This window comes from Neoarius graeffei, chromosome 5 (assembly GCF_027579695.1).
Source record: "Neoarius graeffei isolate fNeoGra1 chromosome 5, fNeoGra1.pri, whole genome shotgun sequence".
Classification (NCBI taxonomy): Eukaryota; Metazoa; Chordata; class Actinopteri; order Siluriformes; family Ariidae; genus Neoarius; species Neoarius graeffei.
The window spans coordinates 17,167,937-17,191,832 of record NC_083573.1 but is presented as its reverse complement, the minus strand read 5'-3'; the positions used below and the strand labels follow the sequence as shown (position 1 = coordinate 17,191,832).

Below are 23,896 nucleotides of genomic sequence, written 5' to 3'. Positions count from 1 at the left end.
ACAATCGTGAAAACAGACACACAGGCAAATAGTCCAAATCAGCAAGCTAAATCGAAAACTTTAAACACGCAAATGGTCGGACGAGGCACAAACGGGATATCAGAGGCAAAGTGAGAACGGGAACGAGAAACAGGAACAACCGATCAGGAAACCAGGAACTCAGAAACAAGGGTAGAAAGGTTCAGTAATGCGTACTGATGTAACGTAATACTTCACACTGATTGTGCATTAGCACAGTCCTTAAATGGGTGCACATACAGCTCCTTAATTAAGTTCAGGTGTGCATCGTTAACGGCGCACGTGCTGGAGTCTGCTCGACACGCGCACAGCCTGGGGCGCGCCTTCAGGTGCACACACCACAGCACGCAGGACTGACACTTCTGAATGTTGAAAATCAATGGCTAGCTTTCAAAGTGTGTCCCTATCAGCCTTAAAGTCCTACAGTGCCCTCCATAACTCTTGAGAAAATGTGGTCACTTTCGAGCTACTAATACAGTGCTGCAAACTCTTTTCAGGGGAAAGTAGTTAATACATGCTCAAAAGGTCACTAGAAGTTGCCAGATGACTTTACAGATGTGTTTGCATATTCCCTAACCTTTTATATGTAGTCCTCACCTTTTGAAGGGACCAAACATAACTGGCCAAACTAACAATCAGAAATTAGATTATAATTTTTAATACATGGCTGCAGAGCCTTTGCAGTCAGTGACTGAATGTACCAAATAGTTAATTTGGCCACGCTATCTTGCAATCACTTTGGTGGGTTTGTTTTGATTTTTCAGCCTATTGATGACATTGCTTCACTGCTAGTGACATCTCTTTGGACTTCAACACCAAGTTAACAGAAATGGAAAACAGAATTAACAGCACAAATTCCAAATGCAAATTTCACACTTGAAATCAACTTGAGACCTTTTATGTGCTTACTTGTAAGCGAAATAATGAGGGTGTGACATATACAGGGCCACATATGGGGACCTGTGTTTATCTTTAATTGAATGATTAACACTATAATTGATTTGTGCTAGATGAGATACAAAATTTAAATGAAGCTGGGTCAACTCCAAAAATAGGAATGGGGGACTAGAATTGGTATGCCTTTGCTCTATATTTTCTGTTTATTGTCTGATTTCTAGTTACTTCCTAGCTTTGATCACTGGGGAACTCTTATTTTGAATATAAACCCCAGACAGGAAAGGAAGGGGGTGTCTGTCATGTTCACACCAACCATAACACCCCATGGTCTATAAACAAGGCTGCCTCATACTAACAACAGCAGATAGCCATGCTTAGCACACAGCTAACACAGTTCCATGCCTCTATGCTGACTCTGCTAGCTGCCCCAGCAGCAACCTCCCTATCTACTTCTTCACTTGCTGCACACCCAGAGAAATATGTAGGCAATCCCACAGGATGTGCTAATGCTTACTCTACTTCTTTGGTCAAGGAAACTTCATAGATTGCCCCCTTGGGGAAAAATTCCAACTACACCTTCAGTCACTGCAACACCCCCTCGACGGTGAAGCAGTAGATGGAGGCCCCATTGGGGGGTCCATCACTCACCACACTGAACCACTAAACCTCAATGTCAGTGCCATACACCAGGAACAGATAGCTCTCCTAGTAACAGTTACCACATGTTCCCTGTAGTGTTCAGGTTCCCAAGAATACAAACACATGATCAGAGGTCTCAAAAGTAACCAGTCAGCAGCGGCAAATACCTATCTGTAGTAGGATTTGCTGTCGTCTATTTTTCACTGAATAACAAAAAATATTTTTGTTTACATATCTGTACAAAACTGAGCAGCGTGTGATGTGAAACTAAGTTTTATTCAACTAAATAATGGCCAAATACTAACACATCTGTAGGAAATTGAGGCAGCCGTTATGCTGCCGTGCACTGTAACTATATAATTTGATTAGCTTACAAGGTCTTGACAATGTTTCATGTACTATGACCGAGCCGCACTACCACATGGCTAGAAATGGTGACTAAGAAGTTGAGTGGCACATTAATGGCCTGGTTTTCAAAAAGGTCTCGAACCATGGGTAAGTCTGTAATTTTAGCCATCATTATAATTACTGAGTGAAATACGTATGTATGGGTCCATGTATAAATGCTGGTCGGCTAAATATTAAGTTATAAATATCGATTGCTATCCCATTATTGTATACGGCCTGTTCTGGGTCAAACCCGCCCACTCAGCATGTTTGGTGCATTGACATTGTTTACATTTTGACTTGCGACAGAATGCAATGTAACCTTGTAGGGGAGTCACATATTGAGACTTGACATCTGTCATACAGTTAATGTTAATTGTTAAAATTATAAAAATGAGTTTATACATATTGTTTTTGTACAGTTGCTGTTGCAAGAACTGTCACTCATTGTCAGATGAACAGGATAAAGCGGCTAGAGATAATGAGATGAGATATAGTGCAACGCCAAATGAAAATACTGTGATAAATTAATTCATATATTTTTTCAAAATATCCAAAAAATCTTTTGAATTCTGAACCTCCTTAATATAAAGGGGATATCACATGCTTTATATATATATATATATATATATATATATATATATATATATATATATATATCCATCCATCCATTTTCTACCGCGTACCCCGGTCTGGGTTGCGGGGGTAGCAGCCTAAGCAGAGCTGCCCAGACCTCCCTCTCCCTGGCCACCTCTACCAGCTCTTCTGGGGGAATACTGAGGCATTCCCAGGCCAGCCTAGAGGTGTAATCTCTCCAGCATGTCCTGGGTCTGCCTCGAGGTCTCCTCCCGGTAGGACATGCCCAGAGAGCCTCCCTTGGGAGACATACAGGGGGCATCCTAACAAGGTGCCCGAACCACCTCAACTGACTCCTTTTGATGTAGAGGAGCAGAGGTTCACAGTATTTTCTACTCTGAGCCTCTCCCGAAAGACCAAGCTTCTCACCCCATCTCTAAGGGAGAGCCCAGCCACCCTGCGGAGAAAACTAATTTCAACCGCTTGTATCCGCAATCTCATTGTTTTGGTCACTATTCATAACTGTGACCATAGGTGAGGGTGGGAACATAGATGGAACAGTAAATTAAAAGCTTTGCCTTTGGGCTCAGCTCTCTCTTCACCACAACAGACTGGTTTAGCATCCACAACAGTGCTGATGCTGCCCCGATCCGTCTGTCTAACTCCTGCTCCCCCGACCCTCACTCATGAACAAGACCCCGAGATACTTAAACTCCTCCACTTGAGGCAACAACTCCCCCCTGACCTGAAGTGGGCACTCCACCCATTTTGGGCTGAGTACCATGGCCTCAGACTTGGAGGTGCTGATCCTCATCCCAGCTGCTTCACACTCGGTTGCAAACTGTCCCAGCGCCTGCTGGAGGTCACAGATTTATGAGGCCAACAGATCCACTTCCTCTGCCAAAAGCAGAGACGCGATCCTGATGCCACCAAACCGGACACCTTCCGCCCCTTGGCTGCACCTAGAAATTCTGTCCATAAAAGTTATGAACAGAACCGGTGACAGAGGGCAGCCCTGGCGGAGTCCCACCTGCACTGGGAACAAGTCTGACTTACTGCCGGCAATGCAAACCAAACTCCTGCTCCGGTCATACAGGGACCAAATGGTCCACAGCAGTGGGCCCTGAACCCTATATTCCCGAAGCACCCCCCCCACAGGGCACCACGAGGGACACAGTCATAAGCCTTCTCCAGGTCCACAAAACATGTAGACCAGTTGGGCAAACTCCCATGCACCCTCCAGTACCCTTGCAAGGGTAAAGAACTGGTCCAGTGTTCCACATCCAGGATGAAAACCACTTTGTTACTCCTGAATCCGAGGTTCGTCTACCCTTGCAAGGGTGCTGGACTCTCCTCTCCAGCACCCCAGCATAGGCTTTCCCGGGGAGGCTGAAAAGTGTGATCCCCCTATAGTTGGAACACACTCTCCTTTTTGAAAAGGGGACCACCACCTCAGCCTGCCAATACAAAGGCACTGTCCCCAACCTCCATGCAATGTTGAAGCGGCATGTCAGCCAAGACAGCCCAACAACATACAGCGCCTTCAGGAACTCAGGGCGAATCTCATCCACCCCTGGAGCCCGGCCACCGAGGAGCTTTTTAACTACCTCGGCAACTTCATCCCCCATGATGGGCGAGTCCTCCCAATCGCCCTCAGGCTCTGCATCCTCCTTGGATGACATAAAGGTGGGATTGAGGAGATCCTTGAAGTATTCCTTCCACCACTGGACGATATCCCCAGTTGAGGTCAACAGCACTCCATCTCCACTGTAGACAGTCAGAACAGAGCACTGCTTCCCCCTCCTGAGCCGCTGGACAGTTTGCCAGAATCTCCTCGAGGCTGACCGAAAGTCGCTTTCCATGACCTCACCAAACTCCTCCAACACCTGAGTTTTTGCTTCAGAGACTGCCAAAGCCACGTTCTGCTTGGCCCGTCAGTACCTGTCAGCTGCCTCTGGAGACCCACAGGCTAACCAAGCCCAATAGGACTCCTCCTTCAGCTTGACGGCTCACCTCACCACAGGTGTCCACCACCGGGTTCGGTGATTACCGCCATGACCGGCACCAACAACCTTGCAGCCACAGCTCCGCATGGCCACCTCAGGAATGGAGGTGAAGAACATGGTCCACTCAGACTCAATGTCCCCATCCTCCCCTGGTATGCAGTTGAAGCTCTGCTGGAGGTGGCAGTTGAAGATCTGACAGAGAGGAGCCTCCGCCAGACGTTCCCAGCATACCCTCACTACATGTTGGGCCTACCAGGTCTGTCCAGCCTCCTTCCCCACCATCTGACCCAGCTCACCACCAGGTAGTGATCAGTTGACAGCTCCACTCCTCTCTTCACCCGAGTGTCCAAGACATACCCGATATCAGATCAGATGAATCTACGGCCTAGGGTGCCCTTGTGCCACATGCACTTATGGACAAACCGTGCATGGCACAGAAGTCCAACAACAGAACACCACTTGGATTCAGATCAGGCAGGCCGTTCCTCCCAATCACACCCCTCCAGGTCTCACTTTCATTACCTACGTGAGCATTGAAGTCCCCCAGTAAAACAACAGAATCCTCTCGCAGTGCACTGTCTAGCACCCCACTCAAGGACTCCAAGAAGACCACTTGGCGCATAAGCGCAAATGACAGTCAGAGATCATTCCCCAACCCGAAGGCACAGGGAAACTATCCTCTCATTTACTGGGGAGAACTCCAATGTTAGCGTGCCGAACTGGGGGGCTACCAATAGCCCCACCCCTGCCCGGCGCCGCTCACCCTTGGCAACTCCAGCTTGGAAGAGAGTCCATCCCCTGTCCAGGAAATTGTTTCCAGAGCCCAAGCCATGCGTTGAGGTGAGCCTAACTATATCCAGTCAGTACCTCTCAACCTCCCACATAAGCTCAGGCTCCTTCTCTGCTAGAGAGGTGACATTCCATGTCCCAAAAGCCAGTTTTGTCAGCTGGGGATCAGTACGCCAGGGCCTCCACCTTTGGCTGTCATCTGATCCACAATGCACTGGACCCTTATGGCCCCTCCTGTGGGTGGTGGGTCCACATGAGGGTGGTTCCATGTCTCATTTGGGTTGGGCCCGGCTGGGCTCCATGGACATAGACCCAGCCACCATGTGCTCACCAATGTGCCCCTCCCCCAGACCTGGCTCCAGGGTGAAGCCCCGATATCCCTGGTCCTGGCGAGGGCACTCGAATCCTTGTTCTTTGCCTTATAAGGGTCTTCAGAACCACTCTTAATCTGAGCTCTCATCTAGGACCTGTTTGCCTTGGCAGACCCTACCAGGAGCAAATATGCAGTCTTTCATTCAAAACTCACATTGATAACATTACACGGATAGCTTTCTTTCATCTCAGAAATACTGCTAAGATAAGAAATTTAATGTCAGTACATGACGCGGAAAAACTAGTTCATGCTTTCGTTACCTCCAGGTTGGATTATTGTAATGCCTTATTGTCTGGATGTTCCAATAAGTGCATAAACAAGCTCCAGTTAGTTCAAAATGCAGCAGTAAGAGTCCTTACTAGAACTAGAAAATATGACCACATCACCCATGTCTTATCCACACTGCATTGGTTCCCAATCAAATTTCGTATTGATTATAAAATACTACTATTGACCTTTAAAGCACTGAATGGTCTCGCATCACAGTACCTGAGTGAACTTCTGGTCCTCTATGACCAGCCACGCCTACTTAGATAAAAAAGTGCAGGCTATTTGCTGGTACCTCGTATAGTGAAGGTTACATCAGGGGGCAGAGTTTTTTCTTACAATGCCCTACAGTTATGGAACAGCCTTCCAAGTAATGTTCAGGAATCAGACACAGGCTCAGCATTTAAGTCTAGGCTGAAAACATATCTGTTTAATCAAGCCTTTTGTTTGTTAATGGTGTTTGTGAGGTAAAGGTGTAGATCTGGAGGGTCCTCAGACATAGTGTGTTTTGGTAAACTGGGATGTATGGATGCTGTCAGTCCCCCACTCGCTTGGTCACTTGAGTTTGTTGATGGTGCAGTGGCTGACTGCTTTATGTCCCGGGGCTCCCTCATGCCTGTGTTACCTTCTGGCTCTCCCCTTTTAGTTATGCTGTCATAGTTAGTTGCCAGAGTCCCTGCTTGTACTCAGTGCAATATGTATACTGTTCCTACTTATTCAGGTGACATTGGGCATACCTAACAACCTGTGTTTTTTTCTCTCTCTCTCTGCCCCCCAAAAATCTGTCCCTCTGAATTACATGTCGGTCCTGGGATCGAGACGCTGACCTCTTCTGCTCCTTGGACCTGCCTGGTCCATCCTGGTGCCCTGTGTCTGGTTGGAGTCTCATTGCATTGCTCCTGTGGAGGACGGCCCCATGTGGACAGTTGAAAGTCACACCTGGAAGACGCTCTGGACACTTACAGTCATGCTTTTGTGGCTGAGGACTACAGTTGGCTTGCTAACTTTAGGACTGCAGTTGTCATGAACAGTTTTGCACTCAAGTTTTCATAAATGAAGAGTTATCAACGAAACTGACTTCATGTTAAAACTGTTAATGTTATAGCCATGTTGTCTGTTGTTGCCCAAATGAGGATGGGTTCCCTTTTGAGTCTGGTTCCTCTCAAAGTTTCTTCCTCATGTCGTCTGAGGGAGTTTTTCCTTGCCACCATCGCCACAGGCTTGCTCATTGGGGATAGATTAGGGATAAAATTAACTCATGTTTTAAGTCATTCAAATTCTGTAAAGCTGCTTTGCAACAATGTTTATTGTTAAAAGTGCTATACAAATAAACTTGACTTGACAAATACCCAGACAACGTAGCTCCTAGAATCACTGACACTCAAACCCCTCCACCACGTTAAGGTGGCGATTCAAGGAGGGTGTATATATATGTACCCTGTTTACAATAAAATGGAAATTCTTTCCCAAATGCCTTGAAATGTCTCAGATAACTCCAGTTTTCCATTTTTCTCGCCTATAGTTCATAGTGAAGGGCGTGAAGGGCTTCAGCCTTTTTAATTGTACCCTGCCTTGTACCCTTTTATTCCCCTAAACTTTGAGACCACTTTGAGATCCTCAGATTTCCTGGAAGGAGAGAGAGAGAGATCGATCATATGCTAGTCCGCTTACAGTCATGCTAGAAAGCCCTGAAACCTAGTCTCATGTAGTGATGCCCTTGAGTACCACAAGTTCAAAGAAGTTTTCAGCAAGACCAAAGCCAGTGGGCTCATGGACCCATAAGGTCATAGCTGTAATCAACAGGCCCATGCCAACCACAATTAAAGCACTGCAGCACTTTTTGGAGTTTAGTAACTTCTATCAGAGATTCACCTATGGATTTATCATCATAGATTCACCCCTCAAAGCCCTGCTCAAGAAGTGGAATTCCAAAAAATGGAATCCTTCAGTGGACCAAACCTTCGAATGCCTCAAAGCCACATTCACCTTAGCCCCCAACTTATAGCATCCAGATTCCTCCAAGCCCTTCACTGTGGAAGTGAATGCCTCTGAGACAGGGCTGGGGGCCATCCCCTCTCAGCAACTTGGTGAGAATCCCAAGTTCCACCCTACGGCCTTCTTCTCCCAGAACTGAGACTTCAACTGGGAGCTTCTTGTTGTCAAGCTAGCTCTGGAAGAATGGAGCCACTGGCTGGAGGGAAGACCTTACCCCTTCATGATTCTCACTGACCATAAGAATCTGCACTGCAAAAAATGATATCTTAGCAAGTGAAAATATCTTGAATATAGTTGAAATGATCTAGCATTTCCTATTAGAAGAACCCAAGACACCAATTCTGAGATTATTAAACCTAGTTCTAGAGTGCAACCAACTTCTTCCAAGATGTCTTACCAAGTAAAAATATCTGTCCATGCAGAAAGATCATTTCATTAGTATTAAGTAATTTTCTCCTCAAATTCAGTTTTCAATTTTTTGCAGTGTGGAGTACCTCAAGCCAGCTAAAAGGCTAAACTCATGTCAAGCACACTGGGCCTTGTTCTTCGCCAGGTTTAAGTTTACCATCTCTGGATCAAAAAAACCAACCTGGATCAAAGAACATCAAAGCAAACTCCCTCTCACATATGTATCCAGCCCCTTCCATAGAAATGTTACAAGAATTAATTCTCCCACAGTCACACTTTGTAGGGGCCATCACCTAGGAGACAGACCAAGAAATAATGAACACGGCAGAGATGAGAACTCTCCCACGTTGCCCAGCGGAGAACAGATATGTGCCCCTCCATCTGGGCAACAAACTGATCATGTAGGCTCACATCTCCCTGGCCACCAGAGACCCCACCACTCATCATACTCCCCAACTCATCCAGAGCAAGTACTGGTGGCCATGCATTTTTTGGGTCATTCACCAGTTCATAATCCTGCTGTTCCCTTAGTGCCCAAGCCAAAGGTCATCATAGTGATCACTGAGGCTTTTCAAAGTCCCTACATCTCATTCCACTCCCCAGCCTATCGTCCACCTTTGAGATGGCAAGTCTGATCTTTAACCATGTGTTCTTGTACTTTAGCATTCCAGAGGCCATTGTGAGAGACCAGGGACCTCAGTTCATATCACGTGAGGTTGGGGAGGTTTAATGGATAAATTTGGAATCTCAATGCACCTGGCATCAGGTTATCACCCACAAGCAAAAGGGCAAGTGGAAAGACCTAATCAAGAGAGAGGACAGTTCTTGCACTCATTCTTCACCAATAACCAGGAAGATTGGGTACAATTTCTCCCTTAGGTCAAATATGCAAAGAACTCTGGCACTCAATCACCAAGTTCGCATCCTTGCAGTACATCCTAGGTTACCAGGCACCACTGTTCCCATGGAACGCCAACTCAACTGACTCACCTACATAGATAAATGGTTCAAGTGAAATCAGCATGTGTGGGAGCAAGTCCACCAACAACTCAAACACACGGCCCAAGTAACCAAAGAGTTTACAGGCCGATGCAGAGGAGAAAACCCAAGCTATGAAGTATGTGATGATGTATGGCTATTCACTCGGGACTTCTGCATTTATGAAGGGTGCAGGAAACTCTTATTGCTACATCAACTCATTCAAGATGCTACAGTGAATCAATGAGGTAATATACAAGCTGGACCTACCATGTTACAGTTGTCTAGCTCCGACATTTCATGTCTCACTTCTGAAACCATTGGGTATCTCTGCCTTGTCCACGCCAGAATCGGCGTCCAATTCCACTACCCATTACACCACGTGGCCTACAAACATGGCCAACAAGGACCTCCAATCCCCTTCACACACAATCCCTCTCACTTGATTATTGATCAGCACCTCTGAACACTCTCTTTCTCTCCATCTCTCTCCCTATTTCTCTCTCTCTCACACACACACACACACACACACACACACACACACACACACACACTATACAATGACTCTTAGTGCATGCCCCTAACTGCAAAGTTTATGCTCCGTGCTCCTTAGTAGTTGTTACCAAGCCGTCCTTGCTGTTATAGCCGCAGGATTTATTTTTGAGCCAGTTCTGTATTCTCAATTCCAATTTTTCCCTTGCCCTGCTCATACTGTTCGTACCTCACCTTACCATTGCCTTTTCTTTGACTCTGTCTCTGCCTAACAGTTCTTGCTTGAAATCTCCCTCAATAAAAGTACTGAGTACCTGCATTTGCACTGCATCTGCCACCTGACAGTGGCCACCATTTGGAGGGAAAATCAAGGTTGGAAAAAGTCAGTGTCTTTTGTTTGTCATCAGGCAACAAGGAACATAATCCTTTTCCTCTGTTACCAACTCATCACTGTTCTTGCCCTTGGATTATTCAAGAATCTTGATGAGGAAAAAAAAAAACCTTTTTTCTTTTGTGCTTTGCTGTGGTGTTTTTGTATTTGGAATTGTTTTAATTTTGGGGGACACTTACTGTTTTGGAGTGAAACTCTTATTTTTGGAAATGAAACTATTACACTCCTCTGGAACATGGCATACTGATTTTCTTGAGACATGGACTCTGTTTCTTTAACTAAATGTGTATTGTAAATATTTTCAATTCTTGGCTTTTTTGGGGGGCTAAAATATACCCAAAAATGTATGAGAATTGTCTGCAATATCTCTTTTCAACACTGATAAACTTTACTGAGTTGGGTGCATCAATTAACAAGGGCCTAAATTATTTTAGTCGTTGTTAATCACAAATCTAACTGTTACAAGAGAATAACACACACACATGCAGCCATGGAACAGCTGAACAGTCCAATTACTTTTGGTCCCTTAAAAAAGGGGAAGTCACATAGAAAAAGTGCTGGAATTCATACACTGTTTACTTGATTTAGATGTTAATATCTCAAATTAAAGTTGAAGTACTGCACTTTGAGTACAATCATGAATTTATTTTAACATTATTTACACTTTGTTCAATTAATTGATACTGGTAAATTTGTTTAAGACTAAATACAGAAGAAGAAGCTTTTCTTTGTTACATATACATTACAGTTACAGCGATATTCTTTTCTTCACATATCCCAACTTGTTAGGAAGTTGGGATCAGAGCATAGGACCAGCGATGATATGGCAACCCCTGAATCAGAGACAATTAAGGGCCACACTCATGGGCCCAGCAGTAGCAGCTTGGCGATAATAGGGCCTTATGTTCTGATCAGTATCCCAGCACCTTAACTACTGAGCTATGACTGACCTGATAAATTACATCAATATTTGACAGAATGTAAGGATTGGAAAAAAAAACCTCTCATACTTTAGTTGACCACAGCTTGGCAGTCCAGTCAAAGGATGAGGTAGTGAAGAGGTTGGAGAAATCAATGGGGCCCACAGCATTATGGCAGCTGATGCCAGTGACTGGCCCCTGGTGGCCCTCAAACATCTCACTAATACCAGCCTTACTATATAGACAAAAGATAACCATGGGGTCAGGGATATCCAATGTTTTATGGAATTCACATGGCAGGACATCTAAATATACTCACCTGCTGTGCCGTGAAGCTGTGTACACTGTCCCTTCTTCACTTCCCACCACAAAGTTATTCACATCACCAGCAGGAAAAGCCATTCCAGTCACAGCTACTACCTTAGACTTGTTATAGTATAGTTCCATACTATCCTGTGAATGAACAACAACAAAAAAAAATTCCTGTATCCTCACCAAAATGCTATGATTCCTTAACACACAAGACTTCATTTATAGCATCAGCATATGGATGTATATAGAGTCATTCATTAATTTTCTATGGCTCTTATCTATTGCAGGTTTGGGGGTATTTGTTGGACCCAATCCCAGCTGACACTGGGCGAGAGATGGGGTACACCCTGGACAATCTATCATGGGGCTAATGCAAACAGACAGACAGCTATTCACACTCACATTCATACCTATGGACAGTTTAGGTAACCAGGCGACCTAATCTGCATGTTTTTGGACTGTGGAAAGAAACCAGAGCACCTGGTGGAAATCCATGCAAGCATAGGGAGAACATGCAAGCTCCACACAGAAAGACTCCCAGGCAACTGGCAGGTTTGAACCCAGAACCTGCTTGCTGTGAAGCAATAGTGCTAACCACTGCACGACATGGCCCTATATACTGCACATACACATTGGCGAGAAATTAAAGAAAATCCAACATTAAAATATTTTAGTAAGGTGTTGAACCACCACAAGCCACCAGAACAGCTCCAATGCATTTGGCACAGATTGTACATGTATCTACAACTGTACTTGAGAGGTAAATACCATTCTCACAAAAGATACTCATTCAGTTGCTCTTTTGATGATGGTGCTGTCTAAGAAGAAGCCAAGCCAACAAGCTTTTATTTGTCACACATACACTCAAGCATAGACTTAAGTATACAGTGAAATTTAACCTCTACATTTAACCCACCTGAAGCACTTAACACACACATGCACACGCAAGTGAGCAATGGACAGCTATGGTACAGCGCCTGGGGAGCAGTTGTGGGTTTGGTGCCTTGCTCAAGGGCACTTCAGCCCAACCTTCAGGCCATGGCTGCTCCATGTTAACCTAACTGCATGTCTTTGAACTGTGGGGGAAACTGGAGCACCTGGAGGAAACCCACGCAGACACAGGGAGAACATGCAAACTCCACACAGAAAGGCTCCTGGCGGCCGCAAACCTGGAACCTTCTTGCTGTGAGGCGACAGTGCTAACCACTACACATCCCAGAGGTGTTTAAGTGGGTTGGGATTTTCTGAGTGTGAAGGCATATACACATATTATTTTCATCCTTATCAAACCACTCAGTGAGCTCTCACGCCCTTCATCCTGGAAGACAGCACTTACAGTGACTCTTACCTCTAAGGGAAGTGAACCCAAACCATGCCAGCAAAATGCCCTTACAGTATAACAACCACCTATTTTCTCTTTGAGACCTGTATATACGTCTAGACTATAAATACATAAACAGAAATGTGGCAGCGGGGGCGTGGTCAAGCACCGGTCTGTGACAGGAGGGCGGAGTCGGGGAAGGTAAGTGGCAGAATCGCTACACCTGAGGGTAATTAACCTGTGTTTTGTGTGTGTTTTCCCCAGTGAACCGCTCCCTATTTAGGGAGGGAGAGTGAGAGTGGAAGGGAGCTTTTCCCAGAGGAGACTACAGCGTGTGTGTGTGTGTGTGTGTGTGTCTCTCTGATGCTTGATTTAAATTGTCCGGCTGAAAAGTACGGCAATAAAGCCTTCTGTTCACCCTGATCTCTGTCCTGCCGTCCTCTGTGCTCCACCCACACGTTATTCTCGCTACAGTGGTGCCAAAACCTGGGAAAGGTGGAGCACCAGTCCTGCAGTTCCATGGAATCCTCCCCGTTCGCGGACTTGGTCCACGCCCTCGCCACGGCTCAGCAGAGCCAGCACCAGGCACTCGTCACGCTCCGGAAGGAGCAGGAGCGCCGCTTCGAAGCCCTGGTGCTGGCTCAGCAGGAAGATCGAGAGGCGTTCCGGCGTCTCCTCGCGTCGGCGGGGTCCACCAGCGCCCCGGCCGCGGGCCCGTCTCCCCTCACCTTGACCAAGATGGGCCCGCAGGACGACCCCGAGGCTTTCATCACCTTGTTCGAGCAGGTCGCCGAAGCCTTGGGGTGGCCGAGGGAGCAGCGCGCGGCGCGCCTCCTCCCCCTCCTGACGGGAGAGGCGCAGCTGGCCGCACTATAGCTCCCCGCCGACCGCTGGCTGGCTTACGCCGACCTTCGCCGGGCTGTCCTCCAGCGCGTGGGGCGCACACCGGAGCAGCAGCGCCAGCGCTTCCGCGCGCTGCGGATGGAGGAAGTCGGCAGCCCGTTTGCGTTCGGCCAGCAGCTCCGGGACGCCTGCTGGTGGTGGCTGAGGGCCGAAGATCGCGACGCCGAGGGAATCATCGACCAGGTGGCGCTGGAACAGTTCATCGCCCGCTTACCAGCCGGAACCGCGGAGTGGGTCCAGTGCCACCGCCCGGCGTCGCTGGATCAGGCCGTAGGACTGGCGGAGGATCATCTGGTGGCTGTTCCGGCTGCAGGACAACCGATGACATCGTCTTCTCTCTCCTCTTCTCTCTCTCTTTCTCCCCACCCTCCTCCTGTGTCCCGTCCTCGCCCCATTCCCCCACCACGGAGGCGGGGGCCGGCTCCACCCCAGCCGGCCCGCCGCACCCGTGGTGCCCTCCCGTTTCTCCCTTCTGTGTCTGTCTCTCCCCCCCCTCAGGTGAGTGAGCCCCAGAACACAGCTGCAGAGGGAAGGCCCGGGCTGGTTTGCTGGTGCTGCGGGGAACCGGGCCACCTGCAGCAATAGTGTGCAGCGATGGAGGTGGGGGCGGTGGTGCGGATCCCCGACGTGCCAGAAGCTGCCCTCAATCAGGCTGGAGCGTATCGCATACCGGTAAGTGTACAAGGGGCTACATATCAGGCGTTGGTGGATTCAGGTTGCAATCAGACCTCGATCCGCCAAAGCCTGGTGCAAGACGAGGCATTGGGGGGAGCACAAGGGGTGAAGGTGTTGTGTGTGCACGGGGATATTCACAGCTACCCGTTGGTGTCGGTCCACATACATTTCAGAGGGGAAAAATCGATAGTGAAGGCAGCGGTTAATCCTCGCCTCACCCACTCTTTGATCTTGGGGACTGATTGGCCGGGATTTCGGGGTTTGATGGCACACCTAGTAAAGAGTGGGTCCTGCCGGTTGACAGGGGAAGGTCCCGGTGTCGCTTTGGCTGGAGCTGCGGTCGCAGAGCCGTCTACGTCATCTCCGCGACAGAGTGAGGAGCCGCCGGCCCCTCCTCTTTCTATTGGGGAATCCCTCGCGGATTTCCCACTGGAACAATCGCGAGACGAGACTCTGCGACACGCGTTTGACCAAGTGAGAGTAATCGATGGTCAAACGCTCCAGCCGAAGGCCACCCCGTCCTTCCCCTATTTTTCCATTTTAAAGGATAGGTTATACCGAGTGACGCAGGACACTCAGACGAAAGAGCGAGTCACCCAGTTGTTAATTCCAAAGAGCCGCCGGGAATTGGTATTCCAGGCGGCTCACTTTAATCCCATGGCTGGACACCTCGGGCAGGATAAGACACTCGCCCGGATAATGGCCCGATTCTATTGGCCGGGGATTCGCGGCGACATCCGTAAGTGGTGTACGGCGTGCCGCGAATGCCAGTTAGTAAATCCAGCAGCCATTCCAAAAGTGCCCTTGCGCCCCCTACCATTAATCGAGACGCCGTTCAAAAGAATTGGGATGGATCTCGTCGGGCCATTAGATCGGTCAACACGAGGGTACCGCTTTATATTGGTTCTGGTGGACTATGCAACGCGATACCCGGAAGCGGTGCCTCTTCGCAATATCTCAGCACGCAGTATTGCAGAGGCCCTCTTCCACGTCATCTCCCGGGTTGGAATCCCAAAAGAGATTCTGACTGACCAAGGCACCTCGTTTATGTCACAAACACTGAGCGAACTGTATGGGCTACTGGGTATTAAGCCGATCCGCACCAGCGTTTATCACCCACAGACGGACGGTTTAGTTGAACGGTTCAATCGCACCCTCAAGAATATTATCAAAAAATTCGTAAGTGAGGACACACGTAACTGGGATAAGTGGCTCGAACCCTTGTTGTTTGCAGTGCGAGAGGTCCCCCAAGCCTCCACAGGGTTCTCCCCGTTTGAATTATTATATGGACGTAAGCCGCGTGGCATCTTAGATGTACTGTGGGAAAATTGGGAGGAGGGACCTTCACAGAGCAAAAATGAAATTCAGTACGTTATGGATCTGCGCGCAAAACTCCACACGCTCACGCACCTAACTCAGGAGAATTTGCGGCAGGCCCAGGAACGGCAAACCCGCCTGTACAACAAGGGCACGCGCCTTAGAGAGTTCACTCCGGGAGATAAGGTACTCGTCCTGTTGCCCATGTCGAGCTCCAAATTAATTGCCAAGTGGCAATTACCCTTTGAGGTCACACGGCGAGTCGGGGACGTCGACTATGAGGTTAGGCGAACGGACAGGGAGGGGGCACTACAGATCTACCACCTCAACCTGCTGAAACTCTGGAACGAGGAGGTCCCCGTGGCGTTGGTGTCGGTAGTTCCGGAGAAGGCGGAGCTGGGGCCGGAGGTCCAAAAAGGGACATTGGCATCTCGTACCTCTCCGGTCCCCTGTGGAGACCACCTCTCCCCAGCCCAACTCACGGAGGTCGCCCAGTTGCAGGCCGAGTTTTCGGATGTGTTCTCGCCCCTGCCCGGTCGCACTAACCTCATAGAACACCACATAGAGACGCCCCCGGGGGTGGTAGTGCGTAGCCGTCCTTATAGATTACCCGAACACAAAAAAAAGGTGGTTCGGGAAGAACTTCAGGCCATGCTCAAAATGGGCATCGTCGAGGAGTCCCACAGTGACTGGAGCAGCCCGGTGGTCTTGGTTCCCAAGGCCGACGGCTCGGTCCGGTTCTGTGTGGACTATAGAAAAGTCAACGTGGTGTCTAAATTCGACGCGTACCCAATGCCTCGTATTGATGAGCTGCTCGATCGACTACGCACAGCTCGCTTTTACTCGACACTGGATTTGACGAAGGGATATTGGCAGATCCCCTTGACTCCATTATCCCGGGAAAAAACGGCCTTTTCCACACCGTTCGGCTTACACCAGTTCGTCACACTTCCGTTTGGGCTGTTTGGGGCGCCCGCTACGTTTCAGCGGCTGATGGACCGGGTCCTCCGGCCCCACGCCACCTATGTGGCCGCTTACCTAGACAACATCATCATTCATAGTAATGACTGGCAGCGGCACCTGCAACACCTGAGGGCCGTCCTTAGGTCGCTGAGGCGGGCGGGGCTCACTGCCAACCCGAAGAAGTGTGCGATTGGGCGGGTGGAAGTATGGTATCTGGGCTTCCACTTGAGTAACGGGCAGGTGCGTCCCCAAATTAATAAGACAGCAGCGATTGCGGCCTGCCCGAGGCCCAAGACCAAAAAGGGGGTGAGACAGTTCCTGGGGCTGGCTGGCTACTATCGTGGGTTTATACCTAATTATTCGGACGTCACCAGCCCGCTGACTGACCTCACTAAAAAGGGGGATCCGGTCCAGTGGACGGAGCAGTGCCAGCGGGCTTTCTCTGAGGTAAAGGCTGCACTGTGTGGGGGGCCACTTTTACACTCCCCTGACTTCTCTCTCCCTTTTTTGTTACAGACGGATGCGTCGGACAGAGGACTGGGGGCCGTTTTGTCCCAGCAGGTGGAGGGGGAGGATCGCCCAGTCCTATACATCAGCCAGAAGCTGTCAGTGCGTGAGGGGCGCTACAGCACAATTGAGAAAGAGTGCCTGGAGATCAAGTGGGCGGTCCTCGCCCTCCGTTACTACCTGCTGGGGCGCTCTTTCACCCTCTGTTCGGACCACGCGCCCCTCCAGTGGCTCCACCGCATGAAGGATGCCAATGCGCGGATCACCCGTTGGTATCTGGCACTCCAACCCTTCAACTTCAAGGTGGTCCACAGGCCGGGGGCGCAGATGGTCGTGGCGGACTTTCTCTCCCATCGGGGGGGGGGGGGGGGGGGGGGGGGGGGGTCGGCTGCGGGCCGGACGGGCGCCCAGCCTGAGTCGGGCGGTGGGGGTATGTGGCAGCGGGGGCGTGGTCAAGCGCCGGTCTGTGACAGGAGGGCGGAGTCGGGGAAGGTAAGTGGCAGAATCGCTACACCTGAGGGTAATTAACCTGTGTTTTGTGTGTGTTTTCCCCAGTGAACCGCTCCCTATTTAGGGAGGGAGAGTGAGAGCGGAAGGGAGCTTTTCCCAGAGGAGACTACAGCGTGTGTGTGTGTGTGTGTGTGTGTGTGTGTCTCTCTGATGCTTGATTTAAATTGTCCGGCTGAAAAGTACGGCAATAAAGCCTTCTCTTCACCCTGATCTCTGTCCTGCCGTCCTCTGTGCTCCACCCACACGTTATTCTCGCTACAAGAAAAAATACAAGGTTGTGATGAATAACTGATCATAATCTATGTTGCAGGAACATCATCATCAACTTCACAGCAACCTCAATAAGCTAAATATTATTAGTTCTAATTCAACGTTTAAACACATGCAAGGTTAATCCTACATCTGTTCACCTGCCTATATTTTTTACTTAACTGTGTCATATCAATACTGAATTTGGATCAGACTCCATTTCCCAGAACCCCAACTCCCAGTTCATAAGCTCAAGTTCACTCAATTACTGATTGCACACGCCTGGACTCAATCACCAGCACACACGACATAAGCACACTCCTACCACAAACAAAAGTATTCGTTCAGCTCTGTTTATCATCTGACATACAAAGTCTTTGTTCATGTTTGCTAGTTCTGATTTTGACCCATATTCAGCATTTTGTTTCGTGATCATAGACTTGTTTTTTGAAATCCTCTTTATACATTGCCTGACTCTTTGCCTGTTTTTATATTTAGACCTTAATAGTGTGATTTGGATTTGTTCGTACTTGCCATTCTTTTTTTTTTATAAAAATGTTCACAGCAATTGCTGCTTTCTCTGTCACACAACAAAATGACCAACCCATTATAAGGGGTGTCTGTTTACCTGTGGCTGAGAGAGCATATCTAAACTCCAGGAGCACATCTTTCCATCTGTTGACACAGTGATCAGATTGTTGGCGTTTTGGGTTCCTACCACATTTAAGCTGGACACAGGATGCTGCAGAAAACAGAGATGATTAAACACTTTAGAAGCAGGAATGATGAACAGTGATCAAGCATGATGCACAATCAATGTCTAGTAATAATAGTAGTAAGTCAAGGTGGTATAATTTTGAAGATATTTTGTCAATCATCTGAGGAGCTTCATCAATTCTGAACTGAAACAGAACTCATCAGCTTCATCTTCAGTAACCGAGTTATTCTAGTCAGGGTCATGGTGCATCTGGAACCTATCCCAGGAATGCTCAGTTTAAGGCAGGCATATCTTGGATGGGATGACAGTCTATCAAAGGACACCAATAACATGTGTTCACACACTCATTCACACCTAGAGACAATTCAGAGTTTCCATTTCATCTACCAGCATGTTTTTGTGAGGTGGGAGGAAACTGGTATGAAAGTCCTCTTTATCATCCGCATATTATGATCAGTAGTGAGAACAGGGAGCAAGTGGAAGAAAACTTAGAGACATGGAGGTATGTACTAGAGAGAAGGGGAATGAAAGTCACTAGGAGCAAGATGGAGTACGTGTGTGTGAATGAGAGCGAGGACAGTGGAATAGTACAGTGACAAGGAATAGAGGTGGTCAAAGCAGATGAGTTCAAATATCTGGGGTCCACTATACAAAGTAATGGCGAATGCAGAAGAGAAGTGAAAAAGAGAGTGCAAGCAAGTTGGAATGGATGGAGGAGAGTGTCAGGAGTGATTTGTGACAGCAAGAGTAAAAGGGAAAGTGTACAAGAAGGTGTAAGAGCACCGATGTTGTATGGTTTGGAGACAGTGGCACTGACAAAAAGACAAGAGGCTGAACTGGAGATAGCAGAGCTGAAGATGCTGAGATTTTCACTGGGAGTGACAAAGTTGGACAGGATTAGAAATGAGAATACTAGAGAGACAGCACATGTAGGACAGCTTGGAGACAAAGTGAGAGAGGCAAGATTGAGATGGGTTGGACTTGCATGGAGGAGAGATCCAGGGTATATTGGGAAAAGAATGCTGGAGATGGAGTTGCCAGTTAGAAGGAAAAGAGGAAGACCAAAGATGTCAATTAGGAATAAGGTGACAAAGGAACTTAGAAAAGCTAAGGCAAATTACTTTCTTGACATAATAGCAACTAATAAGGGAAATTCTAAAATTATATGGCAGCAATTAAAGAAACTATCTGGACAAAATGATGCTAGAAAACAGATCCAACTGATGATCAATGATACTCTTACAAATGAGGCAATAGATGTAGCTGAAGCATTAAATCATTATTTTGTAGATTCTGTAGCTTCTATTGCCAATAGTTTTTCCTTGCACCAGCAATATGATGCCAAGGAATCAAAGACAGGACGCAGTTTCAATTTTGAAAGAGTCTCTGAAGAACAAGTACTTAAAGTGATTGATTCACTTAAACCTAAATCCTCAAAAGATATCTATGAAATGGACTCTGCAATGATCAGGGAGTGTGCAGGCCCATTGATAAAACCAATCACTCATATCGTAAATATCTCTCTGACTCAAGGGAGCTTCCCCCAATATTGGAAGCCTGCAGTTGTTGTTCCCATCTTTAAGAATGATGACCCGCAGTTAGTTTCAAACTATAGACCAATAAGTATTCTACCTGTTATGTCTAAAGTTATAGAAAAGTTAGTGGCAGACCAACTAGTGCGTTATTTAAATTCTAGCCAATGCCTACATCCGATGCAGCATGGGTTTAGGGCACACCACTCAACGGAAACAGCAACTGTTTATTTCATTGAAAGAGTTAAGTCTCTAATAGACAGTGGCGGGGTGGTTGGGACAATATTTCTGGATTTACGGAAAGCGTTCGATACGGTTGACCATAACATTCTTCAGTCAAAATTTGTTCAGTTTAATTTTTCTCAGTATACATCTAATTGGTTTAAATCATACCTTGTTAATCGTTCACAATGTGTTAAAATACAAAATACAAAATCCTCCATTAAGGATCTTATAACAGGGGTACCCCAAGGTTCTATTCTGGGTCCAATTCTTTTTAGTCTGTATATAAATGATCTCCCATCTGTGTGCCAAGGTTGTGAGATCCTTATGTATGCAGACGATACTGTAATTTTTGTTAAAGGTAAGAATCATTCTGAGGTTGCAGCTCAGCTTACAAAAGTTATGATTAATGTTTCAAATTGGTTGAATAATTGTCATCTACAACTTAATATTTCAAAAACTGTTGCCATGTTCTTTGCTAAAACAAAAAAAATTTATAATGAGCCTGACGTTTTCATCTCAGGGCAAAGAATTCAAATAGTTAATGAATATAAATATTTAGGTATCATCTTGGATAGTAACCTGACCTTCAAGCATCATGTTAAAAAGGTGAAAAGGATCATAAACTTCACACTTGCAAATTTTAGGCACCTTAGAAATTGTATGTCAATAGAGGCTGCAAAGATGTATATGTTTTCTCTTATAATATCACACATTAACTATTGTCTGCCAACATGGGGTACTGCAAACTCCATAACATTAAAGCCGATAATATCTCTATATAAACAAGCTGTCAAAATTCTAGATAAAAAACCAAGATCCTTTCATCACTGTATAATACTTAATAAATATAGGCTTCTGAGTTGGAATAATCTTGTTCTATTTAAAAATTGTTGTCTTGTATATAAAATCAGACAAAGCTTAGCCCCACCACCACTTTGCAGCCTCTTGCAATTTAGATCATCTGTAACCAGTGTTACTAGAGGGGCTGCTAGAGGTGATTGTGTAGTGCCTTTCAAGAAATCAACTTTTGGTCAGGCAGTTTTCACTTATAAAGCAGCTAGCGAATGGAATATAATCCCACAAAGTATAAGAGAGTCCAGTTCTTATAGTTCATTTAAATTTAGATTAAAGAAATGGCTGATAGACAACCAAGTCTGTCAGCATTAGTTTATGAGATGTTGTATCAGTATGAGTGAGTGTGTGTGTGTGTGTGTGTGTGGGTGCTGTGTGGGTGTGTGTAGGGGGATGGGGAGGAAGGGGGGAGGGTGTGTACTTCTGATGTGTGTGTGTGTGAGCCTCTGGTGCATATAGCTGTGTTGTGGAGATGTGTGTGTGTGTGTGTGTGTGTGTGTGTGTGTGTGTGTGTGTATGTGAGTACCTCAGGCTCCTCTATTGTGTGGGTGTGTGTGTTGTGTATCTCTGGTGTGTGAATGTGTGTGTGGGGGGGGGGGGTGCTGTTTGTTGTAATTGTTTTATTTTTTTGCTTGCTCCTTTTGTAATTTATTCTTTTAATTGATAGGTAACTGCCATGCTCCTTCTGGCAGGGGGACTACCAATGGAAATTAGCCTTTTGGCTATAATTGGGTGCATTTACATTTTCTTTGTAAAATGTCAATTAATGTACAATGTCCCTCTATAACAAATAAAAGTTAAATAAAATAAATGATGTGGATATGGATGTGGTGAAGGAGGACATGAGGACGGTTGATGCTACAGAAAAAGATACAGAGGACAGAAGGAGATGGAGAGACATCATCTGCTATGGTGACCACTAATGGGAACAGCCAAAAGAAGAAGAGGAGGAGGAAACTGGAGAATGAAGAGGAAACTCACACTGACATGGGGATAATAAGCACAGAACCAATACACAGACTGCACCCTGATCTCAGGACTGAACTGGGGACCATGGACCAGTGAAGGGGAAATGCTACACACTGCCACACAGTCCTACCAAATTGTCTTGAAGATTATAAAATAAAACAAGCCTGGACCCAAAGCTCTTGAAATGCAGACATATTTACCTCGCCTGCGACAGTGTAAGCGGGGCAAGGTATTGTAATCAGTGCAGTTTGTATGTGCGTGTCCCCGTCTATTAACAATGTAGCGTCTAGACGGTTGCACCGATTGACTGCAAATTTTCAGGGTAGGTGGGCAATGGTCCGTAGATTACCTGATTAAATTTTGGGGGTAATTGGGTTAAGGTGAAGGTCAAGGTCACCGGAAAAGTCAACCTTTCGGTCAAAATAATACATTTTCCATTATAACTCAAAAACGGTTGCCGATAGACAGATATTTACTATTATTAGCATAGAGGAACTCCCATATGGCCTTTTATTTGGCACCATGATCTTTGACCTTGAGTGACCTTGAAAGGTCAAACTCAAGGTCACAGAATTTTAGAGGGCTGTAACTTGAAAATGGTTGATGGTAGACAGATATTTACCATTATCAACTTATAAGAAGTGTCATATGGGCTTTTATTTGGCACCATAATCTTTGACCTTGAGTGACCCTGAAAGGTCAAACTGAAGGTCATGGGTTTTGAAAGGGCTATCACTTTAAAATGGTTCATGATAGCCAGATGTTTACCGTTATCATCATACAAGAAGTCCCATATGGGCTTTCAGTTGCCACCATGACCTTTGACTTTGAATGACTCTGAAATGTCAAACTCAGGGTCATGGATTTTCATAGGATTATAACCTGACAGCTAATGATTGAGAAATATTACCATTATCAACATATACAGTAGGTACAAAATAAGTGCTGTTGGGGGAGGTTTGTTTTGCCTGGCAACACTTGTTTGCAGATGTAAATGCACTATATTGTTGTAGTGTGTTCTTACTGTATGAGCAGCTGCAGATAAAGGTGTCCTTTGTACCGGAGTTCTCCTGTGGCTCCGATTGTCCCACAATGCTATCTGGCCAGAGTAAGTGCCCCCAACTACAAGGTTTGGATGAAACTGTGCGAAACCCACTGACATCACAGGGGACTGTAGTGAGAGGTATAGGAGATGGATGTTTTAACATGGTTGTATTGTCACAAGAACTTACATGAGAAGTCTCAAACAATTAAATGGAGTAATTGCATTTATTTTTTATTGGATGCTTTCTATATACAATGCAATATAGTACAGCTGAGTGCAGAAAATGGATGAGGCAGTATATAGTATATAAATAAATTCAAGGTCCTATTTATTATTAGAAGGGAACATAAAGCAGGGGGAGAGGGGAAGAGACAAATGGGCTAATTTGATTACTGCTGCTATTCAGGCAGAACACAAACAAAGACTGACTTTAGGGTGCCTCAGCTATCTGGCCAGCAATTCAGTGTTACTCCTGGATAATGCTTGGATACTTACTAAATTAAAAGGTCTGTTCACTACAAATACTGGTACTTTCTAATGTATCTGGCATTAACAACTCTTCTTATTATTAAGAAAATGCTTTGTGACAGGTTATCAGTCATGGTTCTACCTTCTACTTAAGTGTTTATTAGACATTAGGACCAACAAGCAAAACTTGTGAC

At 46.4% G+C, this 23,896-nt stretch overlaps 1 protein-coding gene across 2 annotated transcripts in view; it reads right to left on the bottom strand.

Moving 5' to 3' along the window:
- dync1i1 (dynein, cytoplasmic 1, intermediate chain 1) overlaps positions 1-23,896 on the bottom strand; it is a 78,845-nt gene that overhangs the window by 3,501 nt on the left and 51,448 nt on the right. For both annotated transcript variants that reach the window (XM_060920438.1, XM_060920439.1), the window contains 4 exons: positions 23,214-23,360; positions 18,522-18,635; positions 11,456-11,589; positions 11,227-11,371 (listed from right to left, as the gene is read on the bottom strand). In XM_060920438.1, coding sequence (XP_060776421.1) covers positions 11,227-11,371; positions 11,456-11,589; positions 18,522-18,635; positions 23,214-23,360 — 540 coding nt within the window. The remainder of the gene's footprint in view (positions 1-11,226; positions 11,372-11,455; positions 11,590-18,521; positions 18,636-23,213; positions 23,361-23,896) is intronic.